The sequence below is a fragment of the Biomphalaria glabrata genome, chromosome 13 (assembly GCF_947242115.1).
Source record: "Biomphalaria glabrata chromosome 13, xgBioGlab47.1, whole genome shotgun sequence".
NCBI lineage: Eukaryota > Metazoa > Mollusca > Gastropoda > Planorbidae > Biomphalaria > Biomphalaria glabrata.
Genome location: NC_074723.1, coordinates 9,230,639 through 9,253,615, shown reverse-complemented (window position 1 = coordinate 9,253,615; position 22,977 = coordinate 9,230,639). Strand labels below are relative to the sequence as shown.

General features: G+C 38.1%; 1 protein-coding gene across 3 annotated transcripts in view; it reads left to right on the top strand.

Annotated features, from left to right (window-relative positions):
* The window catches only part of LOC106056078 (pleckstrin homology domain-containing family G member 5-like), a 290,847-nt gene that overhangs the window by 52,345 nt on the left and 215,525 nt on the right, over positions 1–22,977 (top strand). Inside the window, exon 1 of one of the 3 annotated variants that reach the window (XM_056008794.1) lies at positions 8,042–8,846. The exons of the other annotated variants lie outside the window; for them this stretch is intronic. Coding sequence (XP_055864769.1) covers positions 8,171–8,846 — 676 coding nt within the window. The 5' untranslated portion in view covers positions 8,042–8,170. Of the gene's footprint in view, positions 1–8,041; positions 8,847–22,977 lie in introns of those variants that run through there. 3 annotated transcript variants of the gene reach the window in all.

Sequence of the window (22,977 nt, the reverse complement as noted above, 5' to 3'; positions counted from 1 at the left end):
GCCCCGAACTCCACTGATTAATAATAAGCTGTAGATGTCAGGAGAATGCGTTTCTTCAGTGAAGAATGCATGAAAACGCTTTATGCGTCGGGGCTACGCCCCGAAACTCACTGATGAATAGTGAGCTGTAGATGTCAGGAGCAGGCGTTTCTGCAGTGAAAAATGCAAAAAAACGCTTTTTGGAGTCGGGGCTTCGCCCCGAATTCCACTGATCAATAATGAGCTGTTGATGTCAAGAGAATGCGTTTCTTCTGTGAAGAATGCATGAAAACGCTTTATGCGTCGGGGCTACGCCCCGAAAATCACTGATGAATAGTGAGCTGTAGTTGTCAGGAGCAGGCGTTTCTGCAGTGAAAAATGCAAGAAAACGCTTTTGGCGTCGGGGCTTCGCCCCGAACTCCACTGATTGATAAAGAGCTGTAGATGTCAGAAGCAGGCGTTTCTGCAGTGAAAAATGCAAGAAAACGCTTTTGGCGTCGGGGCTTCGCCCCGAACTCCACTGATTGATAAAGAGCTGTAGATGTCAGAAGCAGGCGTTTCTGCAGTGAAAAATGCAAGAAAACGCTTTTTGGAGTCGGGGCTTCGCCCCGAACTCCACTGATCAATAATGAGCTGTAGATGTCAGGAGAATGCGTTTCTGCAGTGAAGAATGCATGAAAACGCTTTATGCGTCGGGGCTACGCCCCGAAACTCACTGATGAATATTGAGCTGTAGATGTCAGGAGCAGGCGTTTCTGCAGTGAAAAATGCAAAAAAACGCTTTTTGGAGTCGGGGCTTCGGGGAACAAATAACCAACAAGCAAAACTGAACAATTGACTAAAAATCAAGTTTTGATAATTCACTAAAAAAGCAAGTCTGAATAATGTGACTGAAAAACAAAGCTAAATAGTTCCCTTAATGCCAATCTTAATCATTCATTAAAAGCAAAAATAGGAACATTTCACTAAAAAGGTATTCACTAAAAAGTCCAACTAAACAATTCACTAAAAAAGAAAATCTGAAAAATTCACTAAAAAGCCAATCTTAATAATTCACTACAAAGTAAATTTGAACATGTCACTAGAAAGCAACAAGTAAGCTTTGATCATCTGTATATATTTTTGAATGCCAATATAATTTTCTTGAATTTTTTCAACCACTAAATTTCGTCAAGTGCTTTCTCCTATATTTACCAACGTTGATATTCCTAATGCGCTAATATTTGCGGCCATATTGGGTGGGTTTGGATATAAGAGCTCAGCCTAACGGTTTTTTTACGGTTCGGTGGCTTAGATTAGGAAACGTCCATTGATGCAGAAACTGTAATGGTGGGCTCTCCAAACCGTTTGACAGACGCACGAGCACGTGGATCAATGTCAGAGCTGGCACACACGTGAACGCTATCATTCTGCCAGTTTCAGTCTAATGACTTCAGACGAGAGTGTACACTTAACATTTTATGCGGAGAATATTTGATATTTTTGTGACATTTTCAGGAAATGTTAAAAAAAAAAATTATTATTTGTTAACGTGTTTTAATAAGTTTCGTTAGAATCATCGTCGTCGTCGTCTGTTCCTTGACTTTCATCGTATGGATGCTGTCAAAGTTCGATAACCAAATCCTTACACTTTTCGTTGTAATATGGATTTAGAAAACGCCTGTTTGATTTGCTGAAAGAGTCTAGTGGTCAAGGGGTAGAATTCTTTTACCCTTGGATTTTTCTATCATTGATATGTAATTTTATACCATCATTGACAAGTAAGTTTTAATCTTTATTCAGAAATGAAAATGTTTTGATCACTACTCTTGCTGGAAGACTATGGCAGAGGGTGGGGTTGGTACCCGCTCTAACACTTTGAAAGATTTTTTATTTAGGCCTAAGTCTATTCGTTACATATTGTGTGTACATATTTGTATAGGCATTAGTAGCTATATCTTTTCGAATGCAGTATAATTTTTTTTATTATTTATTTTGTATAGCGAAGTATTTTCTACTCTATATATTCGAGGTCTGGTGGCTCAGTTGTTAAGCGTTTGGCTTCCGAACCTGGTGTCCAAAGTTCGAATCTCGAATTTCGGTATTTTTAGAGCGCCAATGAGTCCACCCAACATCAGTTGAGAAAAGTAAAAGCGGTTGGTCGTTGTGCTGGCCACATGATGTTCTGCTCTTTACCGTTGGTCAAAGAAATAGATGACTTTAACAACAACTGCCATATAATTCGCAACGTCTGAAAGGGAAACTTTACTTTTTTTATAGCAAATTCAGTGAATCTGGTTCTATCTTTGGGGGTTTTCTATGAGGTATCTGTGCTGCCTTTGGGTGCTCAGCAAAACACCACATAGTCGATTTAGAAAAAAAAATAATTTCTAGTCTACATAAGGATTTGAACCTGAGCTCACTCAGCTAGGAATTCAAGCATTTTATGCCAATTAGCCACACTTCCGTGAGTGTTTGGGGTTGTGCATTTATGTGTGTGTGTGTAAGTCTGTGAGTGTTTGAGCATTTATGTGTGTGCATGTCTGTGAGTGTTTGAGCATTTATGTGTGTGCATGTCTTTGAGTGTTTGAGCATTTATGTGTAAGTCTGTGAGTGTTTGAGTTTGTGTATGTGTGTGTGTAAGTCCGTGAGTGTTTGAGTTTGAGCATTTATGTGTGTTTGAATTCAGCAGTGTTTTAGTTCCGTGTGTGAGATCGTGAGTTAATGTCCATTATTACAGCCACAATACAAAACGAAACGAAGCATCTAAAGTTTCTGAATGTTATCAGCTGAAAATATTTGCAATCGTTGTTGGCGGTAGAGCTAAACATAAAACATGTTTTTTTCCTAAGTGGTTGCCATGACATCAACTCTGATTAAGGACAGCGTCCATGTCTATTAAGATCTAGATCTAAGTGCTTTAGCTTTTACTTTTCAAGTGTTGTCAAATGTTTTTAGGTGTCTCTAAAGGATGTTAAGTTAGAACTTAGTTCAGTATGAACTCCCAGGGAAGCATAGGGCCGCCCCCACACCTCTTCACTGAACTCTGTTCTAAGCAACTTTCTTCATCTGCTCCCATGCCATCCCAAGTATCCTTAGCTTCACTGATGACTGACCTCTTCCAGGTTTGCTTGGGTCTGCCCACTTTCCTCTTTCCTTGCGGATTGTAATCAAGTGCCTGCCTTGCAACATTGGTAGCTGGTTTGCGCAGGGTGTGTCTCCTATCCGGCTCCACTTTCGCTTTTTGATATCTCTAGTTGAGTCTGGGAATAAGATATTATTACACTAAACATTTTTTCACGCCATCCCATCCAGCCCACTGGCGCAACATGGAGGGCCCTGGCCTGCTTTAGCACGTCTCTCCATTCTGATCTACCCCGAGCTTTACGTCTTCATGCCCGGTATTGTAGCCGTCGTAGATGTGTGTCTACGTCATCAAGCCACCGTACTCGTGGTCTCCCTTTGGGATGCGCGCCTTTCAGTTTTTGGTTTCTTTCAGAGTGTCATTACAATGTGTAACGATAATGTCGATTTCTACGATTCCGAAGCTAAAGGATGAGTCTAGTGTTTGACATGACAATGCAAACCTAGTTGCGACCTGCATATTTTCCCACACCTGAAGCAGACAAGGCGGTTGTACCCTGGGGGTCTATTTGAGTTTTCTTTTCGTCTTCTGCGCCTGTCTTCAAGAAGAATTTTTCTTTGGGTCTCACATTTTGTGTTCCGAGATTTTTTGGTGAGAACTCTTCAACTTTCACTTTCCAGAATCATGTTAAAATGAACAAAGTTTTAATTGTGACAGATTTTTATCTATGGTGGAAAAACTATAACTAGCTAGCATTGTGTGTAACCGGTATACAGGTTTAAGGAAGTGCTGATCCCCCTAGGTCTTATATAAGAAATATTCGAACTTTTGTGCATTTTTTTTTGTCCCTTCAGAATTAAATTTTTAAAACTCTTCCGCTTGAGGCTGAAATTTTTTTTTAATTTAATTAGAAACATTGAAGTTTAATTTTATCGTCCTTGACCTTGTTTATTGCATGTCGGGAAAATCTCCAACAGTCCAGTAGATGTAGGACAGGCTTTGTCTTCTGAATATATGTATATGTGTATATGTGTTTTCTTGACCTTGTCCTGTGATAAAAAGGCAATGATTTATCATCTCGTAAAGTCACGTAGCTTTTACTTGTTCATGTTTTTAGCCAATAGGTTATGAAGCTGTCATTGGAATAAGACGTGATTTTATTATTTGTTATCTTCCGATCTATCTTATCTTATCTTATAAAATACAGACGTTACTTCAAAAAAAGAAGATGATAACGTCCTATTCGTCATGCATTTAGCCATGCATATTAACCAATGACCTAAATCAGTTCTATCATATCTAAACATTCATAGTAGAACTCCAACTAGATCTTCTTGTTTGTAAAATGTTTTGTAAAATGTTTTACATGTTTCGGATGTTCCTTCAGAGTTGAAGATAGTTTACTTCCTAGTCCAAACCTCCCGCAGGACGACGGGGGATGGGAGCGGGCAGGATTTGAACCATCGACCATCGATAAATCCGAACGACAGTCCAGCGCGCAAACCTCACGACCAGGCAGCCATTGTTATTTGAATTACTTGTATTTTCAACAACAGCGTCCACCTCAAAACAGAACATTCCTCTTTCTGTTTGGTAATTCCGTTGTTTGACTCTCCGTGAGTTTCAAACTGGCCTCAACAAAATCTCTCTCCCCAGACATTTGTTTGCCTCATAAGAAATAACTATCTCTGGTAGAGCAAAGAAACGGAAGGGACATAACTCAATCCCAGATACTTTTTTTTGTAAAGTAATTGGTCCCATGCCCCCAGAGTGAAGACACCACAATATTGTTTGTAGGAGGGACGGTCCAGGAGGGAGGGAAAATACGGTGGAACTTTTTTTTTTTAGTATTCTTTCCTCAAAACCAATACAAAAATTACTTGAACAGTATCGATTCTTCTAAATAAGAAAAGGAGAAAAGACTCGATTTGACCCTCGGGTTAGTTCATTGGTTCCTCAGTTATGTGCGTGTGTGTGTGTGTTTGTCTCTCTCTGTCTCTATCATTCTTCCCCCTCTCTCTCTCTCTTTGGGACCAATGCTTGTTTATTTTTAGTCCAATTTATACTTCGACTTGACTTGAAAAAACTTAGATCTAAGTTGTTTGAAGGACTCAATAATGTTACATATGCTAATTTTGCCTCTAACAAAATTATTATGTAACAAAAAAAATGAGGAGTTCTGTCCCCTAAACATCTGAAGATAGAAAGGAGGACTTAGCATTTACCTTCCGTGATATGAAAGCGAAAATAGAATTAGCGACTGAGATGTGTCTTTATGCCCTTCAGGTCTTCATGTCCTTTATGTCTTTCATGTCCTAATGTCTTCAGGTCTTCATGTCCTTTATGTCTTTCGTGTTCTAATGTCTTCAGGTCTTTATGTCCTTTATGTCTTTCATGTCCTAATGTCTTCAGGTCTTCATGTCCTTTATGTCTTTCATGTCCTAATGTCTTCAGGTCTTCATGTCCTTTATGTCTTTCATGTCCTAATGTCTTCAGGTCTTTATGTCCTTTATGTCTTTCATGTCCTAATGTCTTCAGGTCTTCATGTCCTTTATGACTTTCGTGTCCTAATGTCTTCAGGTCTTTATGTCCTTTATGTCTTTCATGTCCTAATGTCTTCAGATCTTCATGTCCATTATGTCTTTCATGTCCTAATGTCTTCAGGTCTTCATGTCCTTTATGTCTTTCATACCTTTCATGTCCTTCAGGTCCTTATCACGTGTGTTCCCTATGACCTACTTTGACTTGGCCTTACCACTTTCACGTTTGTGCAAACTTTTTTTCCAGAAGACGTGGGCTTCAGGAAAATATTCAGAATCTTTTTAAATACATATTTTGCTTGTTAATTCTGTTCTTTTAAAAGCAACATCTTTCCTAAAAAGTAAGCAAATGTATGCTGAAGAACAAACTAAATAGATAAAGTAGCACTTGTATAGAAGACAGTCATATTTTATGTGTCATACATACATAAACAGAAAACAATATGTGCAAGTGTGGGGATCGAACCCACATATTGAGGCTATCAGGGCTACGCTTTATCAGTTTAGCTATCCAGCCATACTATGATGTGCGAAATTAAGTTTTAAATAAATGATTTAGTTTTTTTTACATGTGCTCCTTACTCGTGACCATAGAGGTAAGGATTAAAAGTGACAAAGTATTTGAAAGGTTTAAAAATGTGTAGCTCAAAGCTCATCTTAGCTCTGCAGTTTTGTACATCCTTAAATTTACTTGAATTCAAAGAAAAAAAAAGAAGAATTCAAAAATGGGTCGAAGTGGCCTAATATATAATCATGTGCGCTGAGATCAAAGCGCAAACCTGACTTTCGGGTATGAGCTAATTAGATTTAATTAGCGCCTTTTAATCCATTGAGTACACATACCTCAATTAGCACTCTTTGTACCCTTGTCTATTCACTTTGCCGACCTATAGGAAGGAATGTCAGGGCTTAGAATTGTATGTTAGGAATAGCTACTTTTGATTTATTCATATTTATATGTATAGATTTGAGTATTTTTAAATTTTCCGTTATTTCAGTTGAGGTATCTTACGAAAAGTCATCAGATTCTTAAAGGAGAAATGTCTTTATGAAAAAAGGTTGTCTTGGGGGCCAACAAAACGACCAACCGCCTTTACTTTCCCTAATTAAGGTCATGAACTCATTAGGGTAGATTGGTTTTAGAGGCGTCCTAAAAATCGAGATTCGAAATAATGACTCCTAGCTACGAAAGTAAAGCGCTTTACCTTTCAGTCACCACAACCCTCAATGTATATTTAAAATATATAAAAAAAAAATATGTTCATACATCTACTACTTGCATTTTTATATATGTACTTCGGATGTCTGTTGTGCCTTTAAAAAATCTTATCCGTCGTCTGTTATTTTGATTTTTTCTTAACATAATTCCGAAATGTATCGCCTCATACCGATTTTAAAAAAATGTAAGCGTAGAGATGTAGAGTAAACCTTAACATGTTAGCGATGGATGCAAATATCATTTGATAAAAGTTTGTATCTAATATTTGCACATGCGCCCTGCTTTGAACGTAAAAGAAGGGATCCTTTAATCACTACATACCACCACGGGACCACCACTTTGAGAGCCACTGTGATTGACAACTTGCAAGTACAGAAAGAACTCTATTAGGTATAATCCCCACCCCCCTTTTTCCTCATTACTATGTCATTAACATTTGTCGATATTATCTTTCTCTAAAATGATGTTTTTGAAAATAAAAAGTTATTTTTAGTGCTTCATCTTGCCTGGAAGTCGTGCAGCGAGGCGTTGGTTGAGGGTCATTGCGGTTTTTAGGTCTCCTTAAAGTCTGTACGAAGAGTGGGTGGAGTTGGATTGTCAAAGACTGCGATTTTTTTTTTGTTATTCTGAACCTATGTTTTTTTTTTATTTTGTTTTGTTTTCCATTCGAGTTATATAATGATCGGAAAGTATTTATACTTTAAAAGGTAGTGTAAGTTTTAGATCTTTTAGGTCTCAGGTACTGTAGGCTTTAGGTTTTGTAGGTCTCATGTAGTGTAGGTCTTAGGTTTTGTAGGTCTCAGGTAGTAAAGTTTTCAGATGCTGTATCTGTATGGTAGCGAAGGTTTCAGATGCTGTAGATCTCATGTAATGAAGGTTTCAGATGCATTAAGTCTCAGGTAGTGTAGGTTTTAGGTTTTTAGTGTAGGCTGGGTGTTTCCTCAGGCTTTTTTAAAATATATAAATATATAGTCCCCGCATTTTAAGGGAGTTTTCGGTCTTGGCAGAAGCTGGCTAGAAGAAGAAGAAGAAGAAGAAGAAGTAGGTTTTAGGTGGAGTAAGTTTTTATGCGATGTACGTTTTATTCGCTTTCGGGTTGAGCTAATTAAGGTTGCATGTAATCTAGTTACACGTTGAAGGTTTTCGGTTGTGTGAGATTTATAATGTATATGTTATGTAATGATACAGCAAATAATAAAAAAAACACTTAAATTCCATGTGGATTACTTTCCTGATTGACAGTGCATTCTTGTTGGATTATCTTGTATTTCTTATTTTGGCGTTGGTTATGAGACGTGCTTATCATAACAACAACGATGTGATTCGTCAGGATTGCAGAGCTCAGTGTCGGGCTATGACTAAAGAACAATGTTTTTAAGTGACCCAGTGACAATTTGGTTCCGGCGTAAGAGCGTTGACTCTGTGGTCAGTCCGACCAAGATCCACCCTTCCATCAGTGTCACGGGGGACGGCGATGAGAATGACAACGTAGTCCTGTCTCCTTCACCTTCGAACTCTGCCTGTTCCTCAAGGTCAAACTCGCCCTTCCCTTCCCCATCTGCGACCAGAAGCCCGAAGCAAAAGAGGATCCGATCTTGGAGGAAGAAAAGTTCAAAGGCAGGAAGGGCACTAGGCAGGTCCGCCAGCAGCTGCGCCGACTCCTCGTACGCCGCCAAGAGGGACAGCCCGCAGTATTTGCCTCCTCCACAGATCTTCATCAATGGGGATTTCCCACATCGCCTGGAGCGCTCGCTCAGCAACACGGTCGAGTTCAAATCTTCCCGGGAGTTCTTCTCCAGGCTCAACTGCGCCTCGCCGAAAGCGGAACAGGAGTCGGACAGATGCTTCAATTTTGAGAGCATCCCGGACAAACTCCGCGCGCTTCAGGACGAGTTTCGGCCAGGGCGGGATGGGAAGAAAAGACTTTCATCTTCAGACCGGAAACAGAGTAAAGAGGAAACACCAAAGCAACACAGCTACAGAGTTGACCTACAATCTCTTCCTTCGGGTCTCCAATACTCGTCAAGCTTATCCAACGATGAAGGTAATGTATTCGTTAGTACTCTCCCTTCTTTCGATCAATCTCTCTATGTCCCTCCCGACTCCTCTGTTTCTATCCCACCTCTCATTATCTCTCTCCATCCCTCTCTCTCTCTCTCTCTCTCTCTCTTCTTCTTCTTTCTCTCCCTATCTCACCACCCCCCCCCCCGCGTTCTTTTTATCTCTGTCTCATCTCTCTCGGTCCCTGTCCCTGTCTCTCTCTCACCTCTCTCACCTCTGTCTCTCCCCCTTCTTTCTCTTCCCTCTTTCTGTCTCATTCTCTCTCTCTCTCCTGTCTCTCTCTCTTAATATCTCTGAATTAGCATGCTGCAGACCGCATGGAAATATAATTGAAGGACAATGGAGTAGGAATTTATTCGGAAACTTCTCATCCGGCCGGAGTCTAAATGTGCCTGTCACAAATAGGTCAAAAAATATCGAGAAGAAACGTTTCTTTCCAAGCGTTTCGTCACATGGTCCTTGTCAATCTTAATGCCGGCTATTTCTAGATAATCTTTTACTTATTTATGAACTCAGGACCAACCTTTCAACTTTTGTAGATCTGGTCAAACGTTGTGTGTTTCTGCAAGGGTGTGGGAGACAAAGAAACAGAAACTAACGTTTGTTTAAAGTACTTATTGTCCATGACAACCTCCTAACTAAATGGCTACTGACATTATTCGAGACACTAACTGTAGAGATCAGTGTAAATGGTTGTGCTATCTTTGATACGTAAAATATAATAACTTAAATAATAATAATTATTATTATTATTTACTTAAATTATAAATGGGACTAATTGAACTTATGCGGCCACATCTGTGAAGTAAAATTTCTTTCCATTTTTAGATACCAAACAAAATAATTAATTACTATAATTAATATACTAATTAGTTAAATTTTTTAGTGATTCTTGTTTTGTCATTTGCATGGAATAATTGTGCAAAATTTCAACTTGATAAGCTTTGTACAAACTTTTCCACAACGAGCTTTTAATTCCTAAATCTATGTATGTATGTATGTATGTATGCACAAATGCACATATGTATGTACTGTTCGTAGAGCGTGGTTCAATAAAGACCACTGAGGGCTTTGCACTGGGGTTTTATGCCTCCTCATGTGACTGGTGAGACCTATTTGAGACCGAAATGTTCGACTGCACACTAGGCAGGTTATTCCAGCTGGAGCTTGTGTCATAGGCTTTGCTTTTTTTTAATTTTGTCTGACGCTTCTTTTCTTCTTCTGTAATTATGCCGTGACCTTCACCTTGGCATATCACGTAAAGTGTCACCGTGACATTCGCTTTACATTGGATTCCGATGTCTACTTTCAAAACATCGCGCTGTAAAGCTGCCCTTGTTAAACTTACTCTCGAACTAGACATGCAACCTTATATTATTGATTCTGCTTTTACTATGATTGCGCTGTATTGCCTAGAGCGAATCTCAACAGAAAAGAAAACTTGACATGAAAAGAAAAGCAAAATAAATAGAGAAAGTTGCATCTCTTTTTATACTAGACTCATGCCCGTCAAAAATCAGGATGAAAAAAAAAAGACTGAACTCAGATGTTGAGTTATTAGATTTGCTCAGAGGATGTCGGCGCAAATAGAGACGCTCCCCGAAGCGATTTAAAGACCAGTCAGACGCTAGGTATTTATAGCAGACTGTAAACATCTTAGGACTAAAGCGAAAAACTTGGAGAATTTGGCCAAAAACCAGCACAATTCTACCAGCAGACGACGATAAAGAATTTACATTTCAGCCAAACAGACAATTGTTTCATCTATGTTCAATGTAGCATGAAATGTAGGTCGCAGCTTGGTCTGCGTGTCAGCATGAAATATTAGATCCCTTCTAGAAGCTCCATCCCGAGAATATTCAGCTAATGATTATTATTGCTGTCATCCAGGAAAATCTCCAGACTTCATTGCGCCTGGTCATAAATCGAAGTAAAAGTCGGACAGTTTCTTCGAGTTCTGAAAATATTCCGGACCAACTGCTCGTGGTTCAGGACGAATTACGGCCAGGGAGAGACTGAGACTTTCATTTTGAGGCTGGGTTCCTTGTCGTGCGCTATGCGCTCTGGATTGTCGTCTCAATGGTCACGAGTTTGAATCCAGCCTGCCCCCCCCCCCCGAGTACTGTGGAATATCTGGGCTAGGAAGTCATAGACTTCCAATCTGAAGGACTGTCAATGCTAAAAAAAAAGAATAAAACAATACCAGAATACAAAGAATAGTAATTATTCCTGTCATTCTCATGGTTGAGATGCTTTGAACGATAAAAAAAAATTTTGAGTCCAATGTGAAGAAAGCATGCTACGAGATTATTGTTAAATCCAGTGACACAAGTCATTTAATACAGTGAGTACATTGACTCTAAAAAAATATAACTTGCACTATGTTGCTTGTTCTATTGACTGATAGAAACTTCCTCTGCATTTAGTCCCTAGTACAACCCAGAAATGATTGATCTTAAGCAACGAGATTATTGATTTCAAAACTTTTAGTTTGCCATTTATAGACACGAAGGCGAAATAGTAGTAATTATAGAACTAGGCACCTACAGTCGTGTATGTAGACTCCCTATAATTTTCTTACCTTTAGATTTGATATTTTTTAAAATGACTCGAAAAATTCGCAGAGTCGAAGACAAAATTGTGAAGTAGATCGTGTATTGAAATTTGGGTCACAGCTATTTTTTTGGCTTAATGAATTTTTTTTTTCTGTTAAAAATTCTACAGCATTCTAAAGCTCTGACACTTAAAGAACAAGGTAAAATTAGAATAGATGAAAGTCATTGCTAATCATAGAATGTAAAGATTTTCCAAATACAAAAAAAAATAGAAAAAGTAAAAGAAGGAAGATACAAAAGAAGAATTGTTTTCTATACTTATCCATAACTTTATCAAACCTAACATGTTAGGCATGTTTACATTAAGCTTAAAATTGTATTTCTCTGGATGATTTTTTAGTTATGCAATTCATTAAAAAAGATTTTTAAGTTGTAGACTAAACTAATGGTCTGTTCACTTTAATAAAATAATACAAAACTAGATAGTCTTGGAGGTCCAAGCAAATGCAAATATGGTTCATGTTGAAGTATTTGTTGTTACTTTATATTTCGCCCAGGAATTATTTAAATATGTTAGGCGAATAATTTCCTATAAGCTCAATATATTCTGCCCAGATTAGATTTATTTCTTTTATATTTTATATATAAAAGGGAGTGGGGGGGGGGGGGGTAATTTGAAGAAGTCCTATCAACATGCTGGAGACTTAAGAATTATGCACGCCTTCTGTCAATAAAAAGTTACAGTTGTCTGTTTTTAATGAAGCTTGTTTAATTTTTATTGAAGTCCTACGATAAGAATATAATACGCTCACAACAGTAAGACGACCCAGTATCAACCCCTCCTCCCCACTTGTCTGTAAAGGAGATTGAACCACAGCGCAGTAATGAATGCTAGAAGAATCAAGGATACGATAATACAAAAGCTATTATATTTTTTGAACACAACCAACATTTAAAAATCCTTTTTTTTTTTTTTTTTTTTAATAACAAACAACTTATCTAAAGGGGAAGGACTCTGTTCATTAAAGCTATACCTATCAATAATGTACAAGTTATTTCACTTATTCGATATCAGACAAAATAATTAATTACCAATACTTAATTGATTAATTGAGTATATATGTGTATTGATTCGTGATTCGTGTAATTGTCTAAAGTATCGACTAGATCGGAGAATGCGTGAGGGAGAAATAGAGTTAACAATTTTTTTAAGGGAACTAAACCCAACAAGTTTAACAGTATCTGTGAATATTGAAGTATTAGTTTCCCTTGGACAAAATAATGAATTACTAGTAATTAATTGTCTAAATGGTTACTTTTTAAAAATTGATTTTTGTCTTGTCTGTGTCATTGAATAATTGTGCAAAGTTTCAACTTGATCAGAGAATGGGTGTGGAAGAAATGGCGCGTACACACTTTTTACCAGACAGACAAACGGACTGAGTTGACATAAGCTTTGTAATAAATGGATTAAGTTACTTTTGATACCGAACAAATTTTTTTTTTCAGATTAATAGGATATTGTACAAGGCATTTTGACTGTGATATTTTCTTTAATTATAGTATTTATGAAAGAAACGATTTCTTCTTCCTTAAGACAGTAAACATTTAGCTGAATACACATTTATTTGATCCAAAATGTGAACTAAACAAACAAGGTATACAAACCACTAAATGGATGTCATTATTTCTATTCCATGAATTCTCAATTATTTGCGTTTGCTGTCAGCCCGCTGAGATTTAAACCCTAGCCACAAATGACAATTATATTGTCGACATCACGTATTTATGAGCACAAAAAATTCACCTTAAATGTAATTGTAATCTTCCATTTTAAAAAAACAAAATTCAGTAATGTAGTTTTTTACCCCGCCTCCATCGACTAGATAGTGAAATATTACCCAAAGGGACGTCGGATTGTCAATGTAATATAATTATTTCTTGCATAACCAATCAATGTTCTGTGAGTCAGTTATTTCAACTGTTTTATTTTTCTTTTTTAAAAATCTGTTTTATGCGTGTGTTCTGTCAGAGTTGAAAAAAAGAGAGAGAAATTGTGTAGCTGAACTGTAATCAGTTCAGAGAAGTGGACTTCTGTATTTGTAATAACGTAGGGAGGCCATATCAGGATATTTCATATGGTGCTTGATGCATTTTGGTATTTCGTTTATAGCCCAGGGTATATCTATTAAAAACGGCATATTCTGATATATCATGTTTATATAAACATATGGTTTCTTCTGTCTCGGAAGACAATGGATGCGCCCAGATAAATCGCTGGTCTTAGTGTTTTTCCTGTGTGACTAATTACCTCTACAGCCCAACATGACCAACACCCTGTACGGCAGTGCTGAACAACTGAAGAGAACAGCACACCATTTTTCATTGGTACAGTCTGCAAAAGAGCTCACAGCTCTGCAGCAAAAATCTGGCTAGAAGAGGAAGTGTGATTAGTAGTTTAGGTGCAGTGGCGTAGCTAGGGTGGGCGGAGGTGGGGGGGGAGAATTTGAAAATCCCCCTTGACCCTACTTGAGAGGGGCTCCAAAATGAGTGTTTTTTATATTAAATATTACGCAAAATGCATAGACGTCAAGCCCCCCCCCAGGCCCCCAAACGATGGCAAATTCGTAACTACGCCCCTGTATTGGTAGTATAGTATATATCTTTAAAAAGGATATCATGTTGTTTCATATATGTATTACCATTACAATTTACTGAAAAGTCTTTAGTTTATGAACATTTCCAATCAAAGTGTGTTAGCACTTTGACGTCGCTTGGGGCTACAAATGAGACGTCACTTGTTAGTAATACTTTGCAGTCACTTGATGTTAGCATTTTGACGCCACTTGTAAGTAACACTTTGGTGTCATATAATGTTAGCACTCAGACGTCACTTAATGTAAATATATAGGCATGGCTTGATATTAGCACTTTGAAGTCACTTGCTGGTAGCACTTTGAAGTCACTTGCTGGTAGCACTTAGAAGTCACTTGCTGGTAGCACTTTGAAGTCACTTGTTGGTAGCACGTTGAAGTCACTTGCTGGTAGCACTTTGAAGTCACTTGCTGGTAGCACTTTTGAAGTCACTTGCTGGTAGCACTTTGAAGTCACTTGCTGGTAGCACTTTGAAGTCACTTGCTGGTAGCACTTTGAAGTCACTTGCTGGTAGCACTTTGAAGTCACTTGCTGGTAGCACTTTGAAGTCACTTGCTGGTAGCACTTTGAAGTCACTTGCTGGTAGCACTTTGAAGTCACTTGCTGGTAGCACTTTGAAGTCACTTGCTGGTAGCACTTTGAAGTCACTTGCTGGTAGCACTTTGAAGTCACTTGCTGGTAGCACGTTGACATCGGGTAATGACAGAACTTTGACGTCACTAGTTTTGGGACTTTGACGGAAATTAATAATAGAACTTTGACATTTTAACGCCATTTGATGTTAGCGTTTTGACGTCACTTGTGTGAGTCCATCTCAAGTGTTTCTACTTCCAGAAGTTCATTAGGAACATTGTTTTCTTATGTGTTACATTCTCCTGCTGTGTTCAAATATTCTGTTGATGATCTTTTATGTCACATTTGCAGGACCGTATCAGGTTAGCGGCCGAGGCTGAAGAGTCAAGATTTTGTTTGGGGCTTCCCCCACCTGTAATGATAAATGTGACTAAAACGTAATCAATTTTACTGCATGTCTCAGTAGAAGTAACCGTTGAAATTCTTTTAATGTCTACATGTTTAATTATTGCGTAAGTTATTTTAGTTGTTAAAGTTCTTTGATATAATTTCCACGACACCCTGGATCTCAGATTAAATGTGAAATGTATACTTTTTTTTTTTACTTATATTTTTTTACATCTAAAATTTCTTTTTCAGTTGAACTTTGAATTTAAATTTCTATAATTATTGCTAATATCTTATCAAATTTCTGAAAATTGTAAAGTTCCATTAGATTTCAGCACCGAATCACAGCTTCTATAAAATAGCTCTCATTTATAGATGACCGCGTTATATTGTGGCGCCAATATTCTACTCTCATGACCACATCGTCTGACGGACATTTTCGAATGAATGCCGGGAAATAAAAAAAAAAAAGAAGATAAGAGAAATTCAATTTCGTGGTCAGTGGGCTGGTCTCTGCGGTCATTCAGAGTCTCACGAGAAAGAGCCAGCAGTGACTTATTTAAACTGACCTTTGTGGGTCAAGATAAATGTGGCCAATCTTAGTTCGGCCAGACTTGTACAGTGCACAAAGATCTACAAACACAACAAAGAAACAGCAGAAGGTCGAATCAGGAAAACATTTTTCGATTTGCCTCCCTTTCCCCGCCAACCAACCAATCAAATTGTCGAGATATGAATGAATGAATAGAGGATGTATCTAAATGTCAACAAACACATGCTAATGATGAGTTTATTTTTTAACATTTCAATACGTTCAGTGTAACCTGAGTCCAGACCTTTAAGTTTAGAATTAACTTGACCTTATTTCTTTCTTTCACGCAGTGCTAATGCACAGTGTAGCGTAAGGCCGGAGTTTGGACGTACGTGGCCTTAAAACTTAAGTGTAAGTGCTTCGGTTAAGGCTCTGTCTCACTTCGTTTCAACTTTCATTCGACCTTCTACTATTTCTCTTTCTCTGATAGCCGACTGATGATGATAACAATATTCTAACAACACTATGATCTTATTTACGTTGTATGGGCGCTGTAATAAACTTAGATTTTAAACTAGAAAAACAAACAAAAAACTAAAAAAAAAGGTCATACGAAGTGTAATTGCATCAATTAGTTTAAATCAGACATGTAATTAAATGTGAAATAGATCTAGACCAATAGTAAACCGAATTTTGTAATTAGAAATATTTTTACCAATTGTTTTTGTTTATCGCTATTTCTAGCTTTTATGTTTCTCAATACGACATGATCCTATCACTTATCGGGACCAGTTGGGAAAATGGGGGGGGGGGAGAAAGAATTTGAACTCTTGCTCAAGCCTCTTCAAGCCTACAAACTAATCGCTATGCTAGTGAAGTGCTTATGAAAATAAAAGATTGTATATTTTGTTTCAAACTTACTTTAAAGCGGCGTCGTACAAGAGGGACTTATACAGATTATACCACAACTTCAGTCAGTACAATTTCTTTCCCTTGTTCGAGATACCAAACAAAATAATTAATTGTCAATAGCTAATTAACTAGTTGGCTAAATATTTTTTTTTTATTCTTGTTTTGTCAGGTAAAAAAATAATCGTGCACAATTTTAGCTTGATCTGAGCTGTGGTGTCCGAGAAAAAAACGTGTACAGGCTTTGTACCAGACAGACAGCGTGAGTCGATATGAGATTTGTAATAAAATTAGCCTTAATAGTAGTATTAGTCCATAAGTTATGCGATTCTTTCTTGTACTTAGCGCAAAATTGTATTTTCTAGTTCGGGTGTTTAACTGTTCCCATAAGTAATTCTGACTTCTAGTAAAAGCAACAATGAGAAGAATTTAAATTTAACTTTCAATTTCCACACTACATGACATAGAGTTGTGTTTGTTTTATGTTCGGATTATTTCATGTGACAAAAATAAGAAAAAAAAACACAATAAAATAAATATCGTTTCTCTCAGGTAGACACAAAGATAAAGGCACATTTCATATACAAAGAAACCATGCCTTGATTAGTATTTGAAAGCTTATAACAATTATCCACTGTCTTGTTTGGCCTATTAACAGGTTCCTTAAGAAATTCTGATCATTACTTTAGAGCTCAGAACTCCAGCAGGACGGAAGGTTATGGAAGCGTGCTGGGTTCAAACTCACGACCTTCGTGACTCTAGTCCAAAGCGCATACAACACGACCAGTCAGCCTATTCTTATAAATCGCCTGCCAGCGTTGCAGCACCAGCTTCTAATGATCCATCAAAAATTAACAGAACAACCCAAAGTACGCTTCAGTGACCGAGTACGAACATACGCACTCAAACACACACACACGGCCAACACACACACAAACACACACACATTCAGAGGTCCCATTGTACATAATAACGGCCCTCCTGAACTTTTAAAAAAAAAAGCCGGTCTCAACGATTTTCTCTCGTGAATATGTGACGTGTTAATGGCGGGACCTAATGAAATACTAGAGTGCCCTAAGTTGTAGGTGTGCATGAGGTGGGGGGGGCGTGGCATTGCTATGTGTGTGAAAGGGGAAACTCTTTTGTTAATAATTGTCCAACTGCAATAGCCCCCCCAGGGAAATTAGTCTGATCGATTCAGACTCAATCTAGGCAATTCAGACTCCATCTAGGCAATTCATCGACTCACTCTAGGCAATTCTAAAAGATATTTTTCTTCTAATCCTAAAACAGAACGCTATGGCTTTAGTTGCAATATGATGGAAATATTCAGAGAGGTGGATAGAGAATGAGAGAGAGATAGAGAGACAGAGACAGAGAGGTAGAGAGATAGAGAGATAGACAGGTGGAGAGAAAGAGAAGTGAATAGAGAGGCAGAGAGAGAGAGACACACACACACAGACCATATTCATGTTAAGCTACATTTCAGATACGATGCCTAGGTAAGATAAGAAAGCTTAAAAAAAAAAAGAGGTTTCAAATTATTTCTTCCCCTTCCACTTTAGAGTTACGCACCTTAGAACTCACCAATGTCATCCAAATATCTAAATCTATGAACTGACTGTAATGGTTGTTTTTTCATGTTTGTTCAGTCCCCTGAGCTGTATATATCCTTGAAGAATTTTTATAATAAATAATAATGATGGCATATTCACAATAGCTCCATTGCGTTCCTCTGTGTTATCTGATTATAAACCAATTCCTTTAATTTCTGTGGCATTTTACGTCTCGAAAGATAATCTTTTCCCTTTGCAACTTCTTGTGTGACTAGAGAGGCCAAACCTTGATACACAGCTGCGGTTGGGCATCTTTAATCACCAGGCACGGTTTCATTTTCACCCTTCTTTCTACTACTGTTGTGTATGACATCTGCAATCCTGGACCCTTCTTTTATGCTCTCTCTCCATGTGGATCTATCCAAAACCAAGTCACATTTTCAACATTCAAGAAATAGAGAAAGATTTCAAGTTTTCCTTTGTATTTGTTTTAGAACTAAATTATCCATATCCTATACTTCTTCAGTTTTCTCTGAGTTTTATTGAAGTTCTATCCGACAGGAGGACTCTTGTCATTGTACACATAAATCTGTGTATGTTGATTCCGCCGTTCTAGTTCATTAGAGATGTACATCATTAGAGATGAGATGTACATCATGTCACCTGTTAAGATTTTAATGTCTGGTTCAGAGATCCCGCTTTAAGCTCGAGTGTTACATGGTCAGAAAATGTAGCATATGGATTTGTCTTGTCTGGCACGTTTTTAAGTTGTAACTTCTAAGCGAGCAGTGCACAATATGTAGATCTACATAGTAAGATGGAGGCGCGGTGGCTGAGCGGTAAAGCACTTGGCTTCTGAACCGGGGTTCCCGGGTTCGAACCTTGGTGATGACTGGGATTTTTATTTCGGGATCCTTGGGCGCTACTGAGTCCTCCCAGCTCTAATGGGTAACTGACATTAGTTGGGAAAAAAGTAAAGGCGGTTGGTCGTTGTGCTGGCCACATGACACCCTCTTTAACCGTAGGCCACAGAATCAGATGACCTTTACATCATCTGCCCTAGGTCTGAAAGGGGAACTTTTTACATAGTAAGATATAAATTGATGTCTATGGGTAGCTTATTTTAGGCTAAAGCGGGCTTAACATAGATTCGTGATGTTTATAACAAATGAATGGTCATATTTGATTAGAGTAACGCCATTGGTAAATCACTTGAATTAGAGACACTCCAGGACAGACAACTTTTAAATACAATTACACAGCCCAATAGAATGGTTAAGAGCAATGAAATATTATATGTATAGTATTATATAGCCCAAACGCTAGAATCAATTTCAATAAATACTTATCTCTATCTTGATTCCATTACAGAATAGAACAAGTTCACTATGTCAGCCAGAAAAAGTTAAGACTCTCTAATTAAAAGCATGACTTGATTAACACATGTACACGTAATTATTTATCTATTTTTTTTATTTTTTTTAAGGAACTAATTTAAAAGATAAAGCCTCCACAAGTCAGTGTTGAGAATTACATTCTGTTTGTTATCTCCCTTATGGTGTAGATTTAGTTCATAGATTTTCTGTTGTTTCATTTCTTATGCAGATCTATGTTCGTTCTAGCGATACTGTAGCGTGGAGCCATCTGATACTACATGCCACATGTCACATGTCAGATGATCAAACATGTCACTTCTTATGTTTTTGTTGTACCTGGAGATGTTGAGACGGTGTTTCACTCGGACATTTATTAGCCACATGGACTCAGAAGCAAAGAAATGAAATTAAAAAAAGATGAGCAGCGGACAAGCAAAAAGTGTGTGTGTATGTGTGTGTGTGTGTGGGGGGGGTGATGCGCTGAGTGGATCGGCGTGGAATGAAGGGATGTTACAGTGGGGAGGGGGAGATACAAGGGGGAGTTAGGTTTGATTGACGTACTGTGTCTGTGAGTGAGAGAACAAAAATCCAAGTTGTTAGGATGAGATCAATAGGATACTGTTGGTTATTTGTATGACGTTGCTCTGTTCGCGTCTCTGATTATACAGCTCAGGTTCTTCTGATATACGCATATACTGCGTGCTACATTGCTATATATATATATAGAGAGAGAGATGTATGTGTGTGTGTGTGTTTATAAACTGGGAGACAGTGTAATATAGCCTGGCGCTTGCTGAGCTTGACATTGAGTGTGTGAGAGAGAGAGGGAAAGAGAGGGGGAGAGGTAGAGAGGCTGAATGAGAGGTGGAGAAAGAGACTCAAAGAGGGAGAGAGAAATAGATGTAGAGGCAGCGATAACTGGAGAAAGAGGCTCAGAGAGCGGGAGAGATATCGAGAAAGAAAGAACGAGATGGGGAGATTAGAGATGGAGATAAACACTGAGAGAGACAGAAAGAGATATGGAGAGAGAGACAAATAGAGTGACAGTAAGAGGTAGAGAGAGAGACAAAGAGATACAGAGAGAGGGTTGAGAGAGAGATTTGGAGAGAGACAGAGAGAGAGAGTAGAAGAGAAATAGAGAGAGACCAAGACAGAAAAAGATGGGGGGGGGCGGAGAAACAGAGACGTTGAAAGAGAGATGGAGAGAGAGGTGAGGAAAGAGAGATGGAGAGAGAGGTGAGGAAAGAGAGATGGAGAGAGAGGTGAGGAAAGAGAGATGGAGAGAGAGGTGAGGAAAGAGAGATGGAGAGAGGGGTGAGGAAAGAGAGATGAAGAGAGGGGTGAGGAAAGAGAGATGAAGAGAGGGGTGAGGAAAGAGAGATGGAGAGAGAGGTGAGGAAAGAGAGATGGAGAGAGGGGTGAGGAAAGAGAGGTGGAGAGAGAGGTGAGGAAAGAGAGATGGAGAGAGAGGTGAGGAAAGAGAGATGGAGAGAGGGGTGAGGAAAGAGAGGTGGAGAGAGGGGTGAGGAAAGAGAGATGAAGAGAGGGGTGAGGAAAGAGAGATGAAGAGAGGGGTGAGGAAAGAGAGATGGAGAGAGGGGTGAGGAAAGAGAGATGAAGAGAGGGGTGAGGAAAGAGAGATGAAGAGAGGGGTGAGGAAAGAGAAAGGTGCAGAAAAAGTTGTGGAAAGAAAGTAATGAAGAGAGAGAGAAAAGTGAAGAGACATACAGAGAGATGCAAGAGCGATAACTGTTCTCTTATTTGAATACGTCTGTGTGTATGGCCGGGCGTGCTACCGTTAGTATCATAGGTGCAAATGGTGCGTTGTATTGGTCAAGTTAAAATTCGGAACTTTACGATCATACGTCACGAAGGGACGTCGCTACACGTGAGAAACACTATTAGGACAAGAAGATCGACTTGCTAGCCTTGACATGGGATCTGCTTGACATTTTACACACCAACAACTCTCTGGATATCTTATTTCAGTAATAACGTTACCATAGCAACGTCCTGTAATCATTTCTAATTATTCTAATTTAGATAACACTAAGGAAAAATTAAACGATAAACAAATTTGGCTAAATTTAGTGACAACTATAATGTGACAAAGAGACAAATTGAAACAAACAGAAAATAACAGTCTTATTTTTCATATATAGATTGGTATTTATTAATTTATGTTACTGCATGTTATTTCTTTCTTTATTTATTTTTGTATTAATATCTGGTTACTAACTTTTTGAATGCATATATTTTCGACCTAATGTTGAAGTGTTTCTTGGTGTAGTGAAGATTAAACTAGTAATTATTTGTAGTTATTCTATTTCTTGTTAGAGTCTACACTGTAAGTGCTTTTGTGTAATGTTATCTTAGACTGTATGTAATATTAGATAATGTGGTGTAGATATTATTAAATGTAGAAATGTAGATAGAGTCTATAAAATATTAATCACTCACAGTCTGTTTTGCGGTTCGAACACTTACATATATATTAAGTCAATAAAATGACTTGATAAGACTTATAACCTGAAAATATAATTTAATGCACAAAGAAAGGGTACAGTCCAGATGTCAACAGTTTCTAAATCACTTTACGTCTTGCTACGCTAAGGTGAGTCTTCCAACTGTCGTTTCCATCCCATAATTCCTACTGCCGTCCAAATAAAGTTCTATTTAAAGTCGCGTCGCTCAAAAGGAAATCCCCGATAAAACTATTTATATTTTAAACCTATAACATAATAATATCTACAGCACAACATTATCTTAGACTGTATGTGATATCAGATAATCTTAGATTGTATGTTATCTTTGACTGTATGTGATATCAGAGAATCCTAGATTCTAAGTGATATTTTATAGTTGGTCCATCGTGGTTCGATGATGACCACTTTTTGTTATCTGAGGGCTTTGCACTGGGGTTTTGTGCCTCCTCATGTGAGACCTATGTGAGTCCGAAATGTTCGGCCGCACACTGGGCAGGTTATTCCAGCTGGAGCTAGTGTCATTGGCCTTGCTTTTTTTTTTCTCTGGCTTTTCTTCTAAAAGCGCAGTTCTCTTGTCCTCAGAAATTTGTGCGCCAGTTTTCGACGCCATGAGATATTAAAGAATCATAGATTGTATGTTATCTTAAGACTGTATGTGGTGCTAGAGAATCTGAGATTGTATGTAATGTAAGAGATTCTATATATGTATGAGATAAAAAGATATAGGGAAATAAGAAATGAAGACATCTCGCTAGAGAGAGACAGAAAAGATATAGAAAGGGAAAAATAAAAACAATATACATTTCTGAACTTTACCCACGTGTAGTCACATTTAGTGCATACACCATATATTTTCCATCATTGTTTTTTTTTTAGTTTCTGAGAATCTGAATAAGATAATAAAAGCTATTCCTGCCGTAGATACACCCGCGTGAAGAGACTTCTCTCAATGAACTTCTGGTTATAAATCAGACCTAAAGGGACTTAATCAGCTTCAATAGTGATGACAGGAGGTTGGTTTGAGTTCCCTATATTTTACACCCAGACAACCAAAATTTGCCGCCCGAAATTGTACTTTCTCTGGT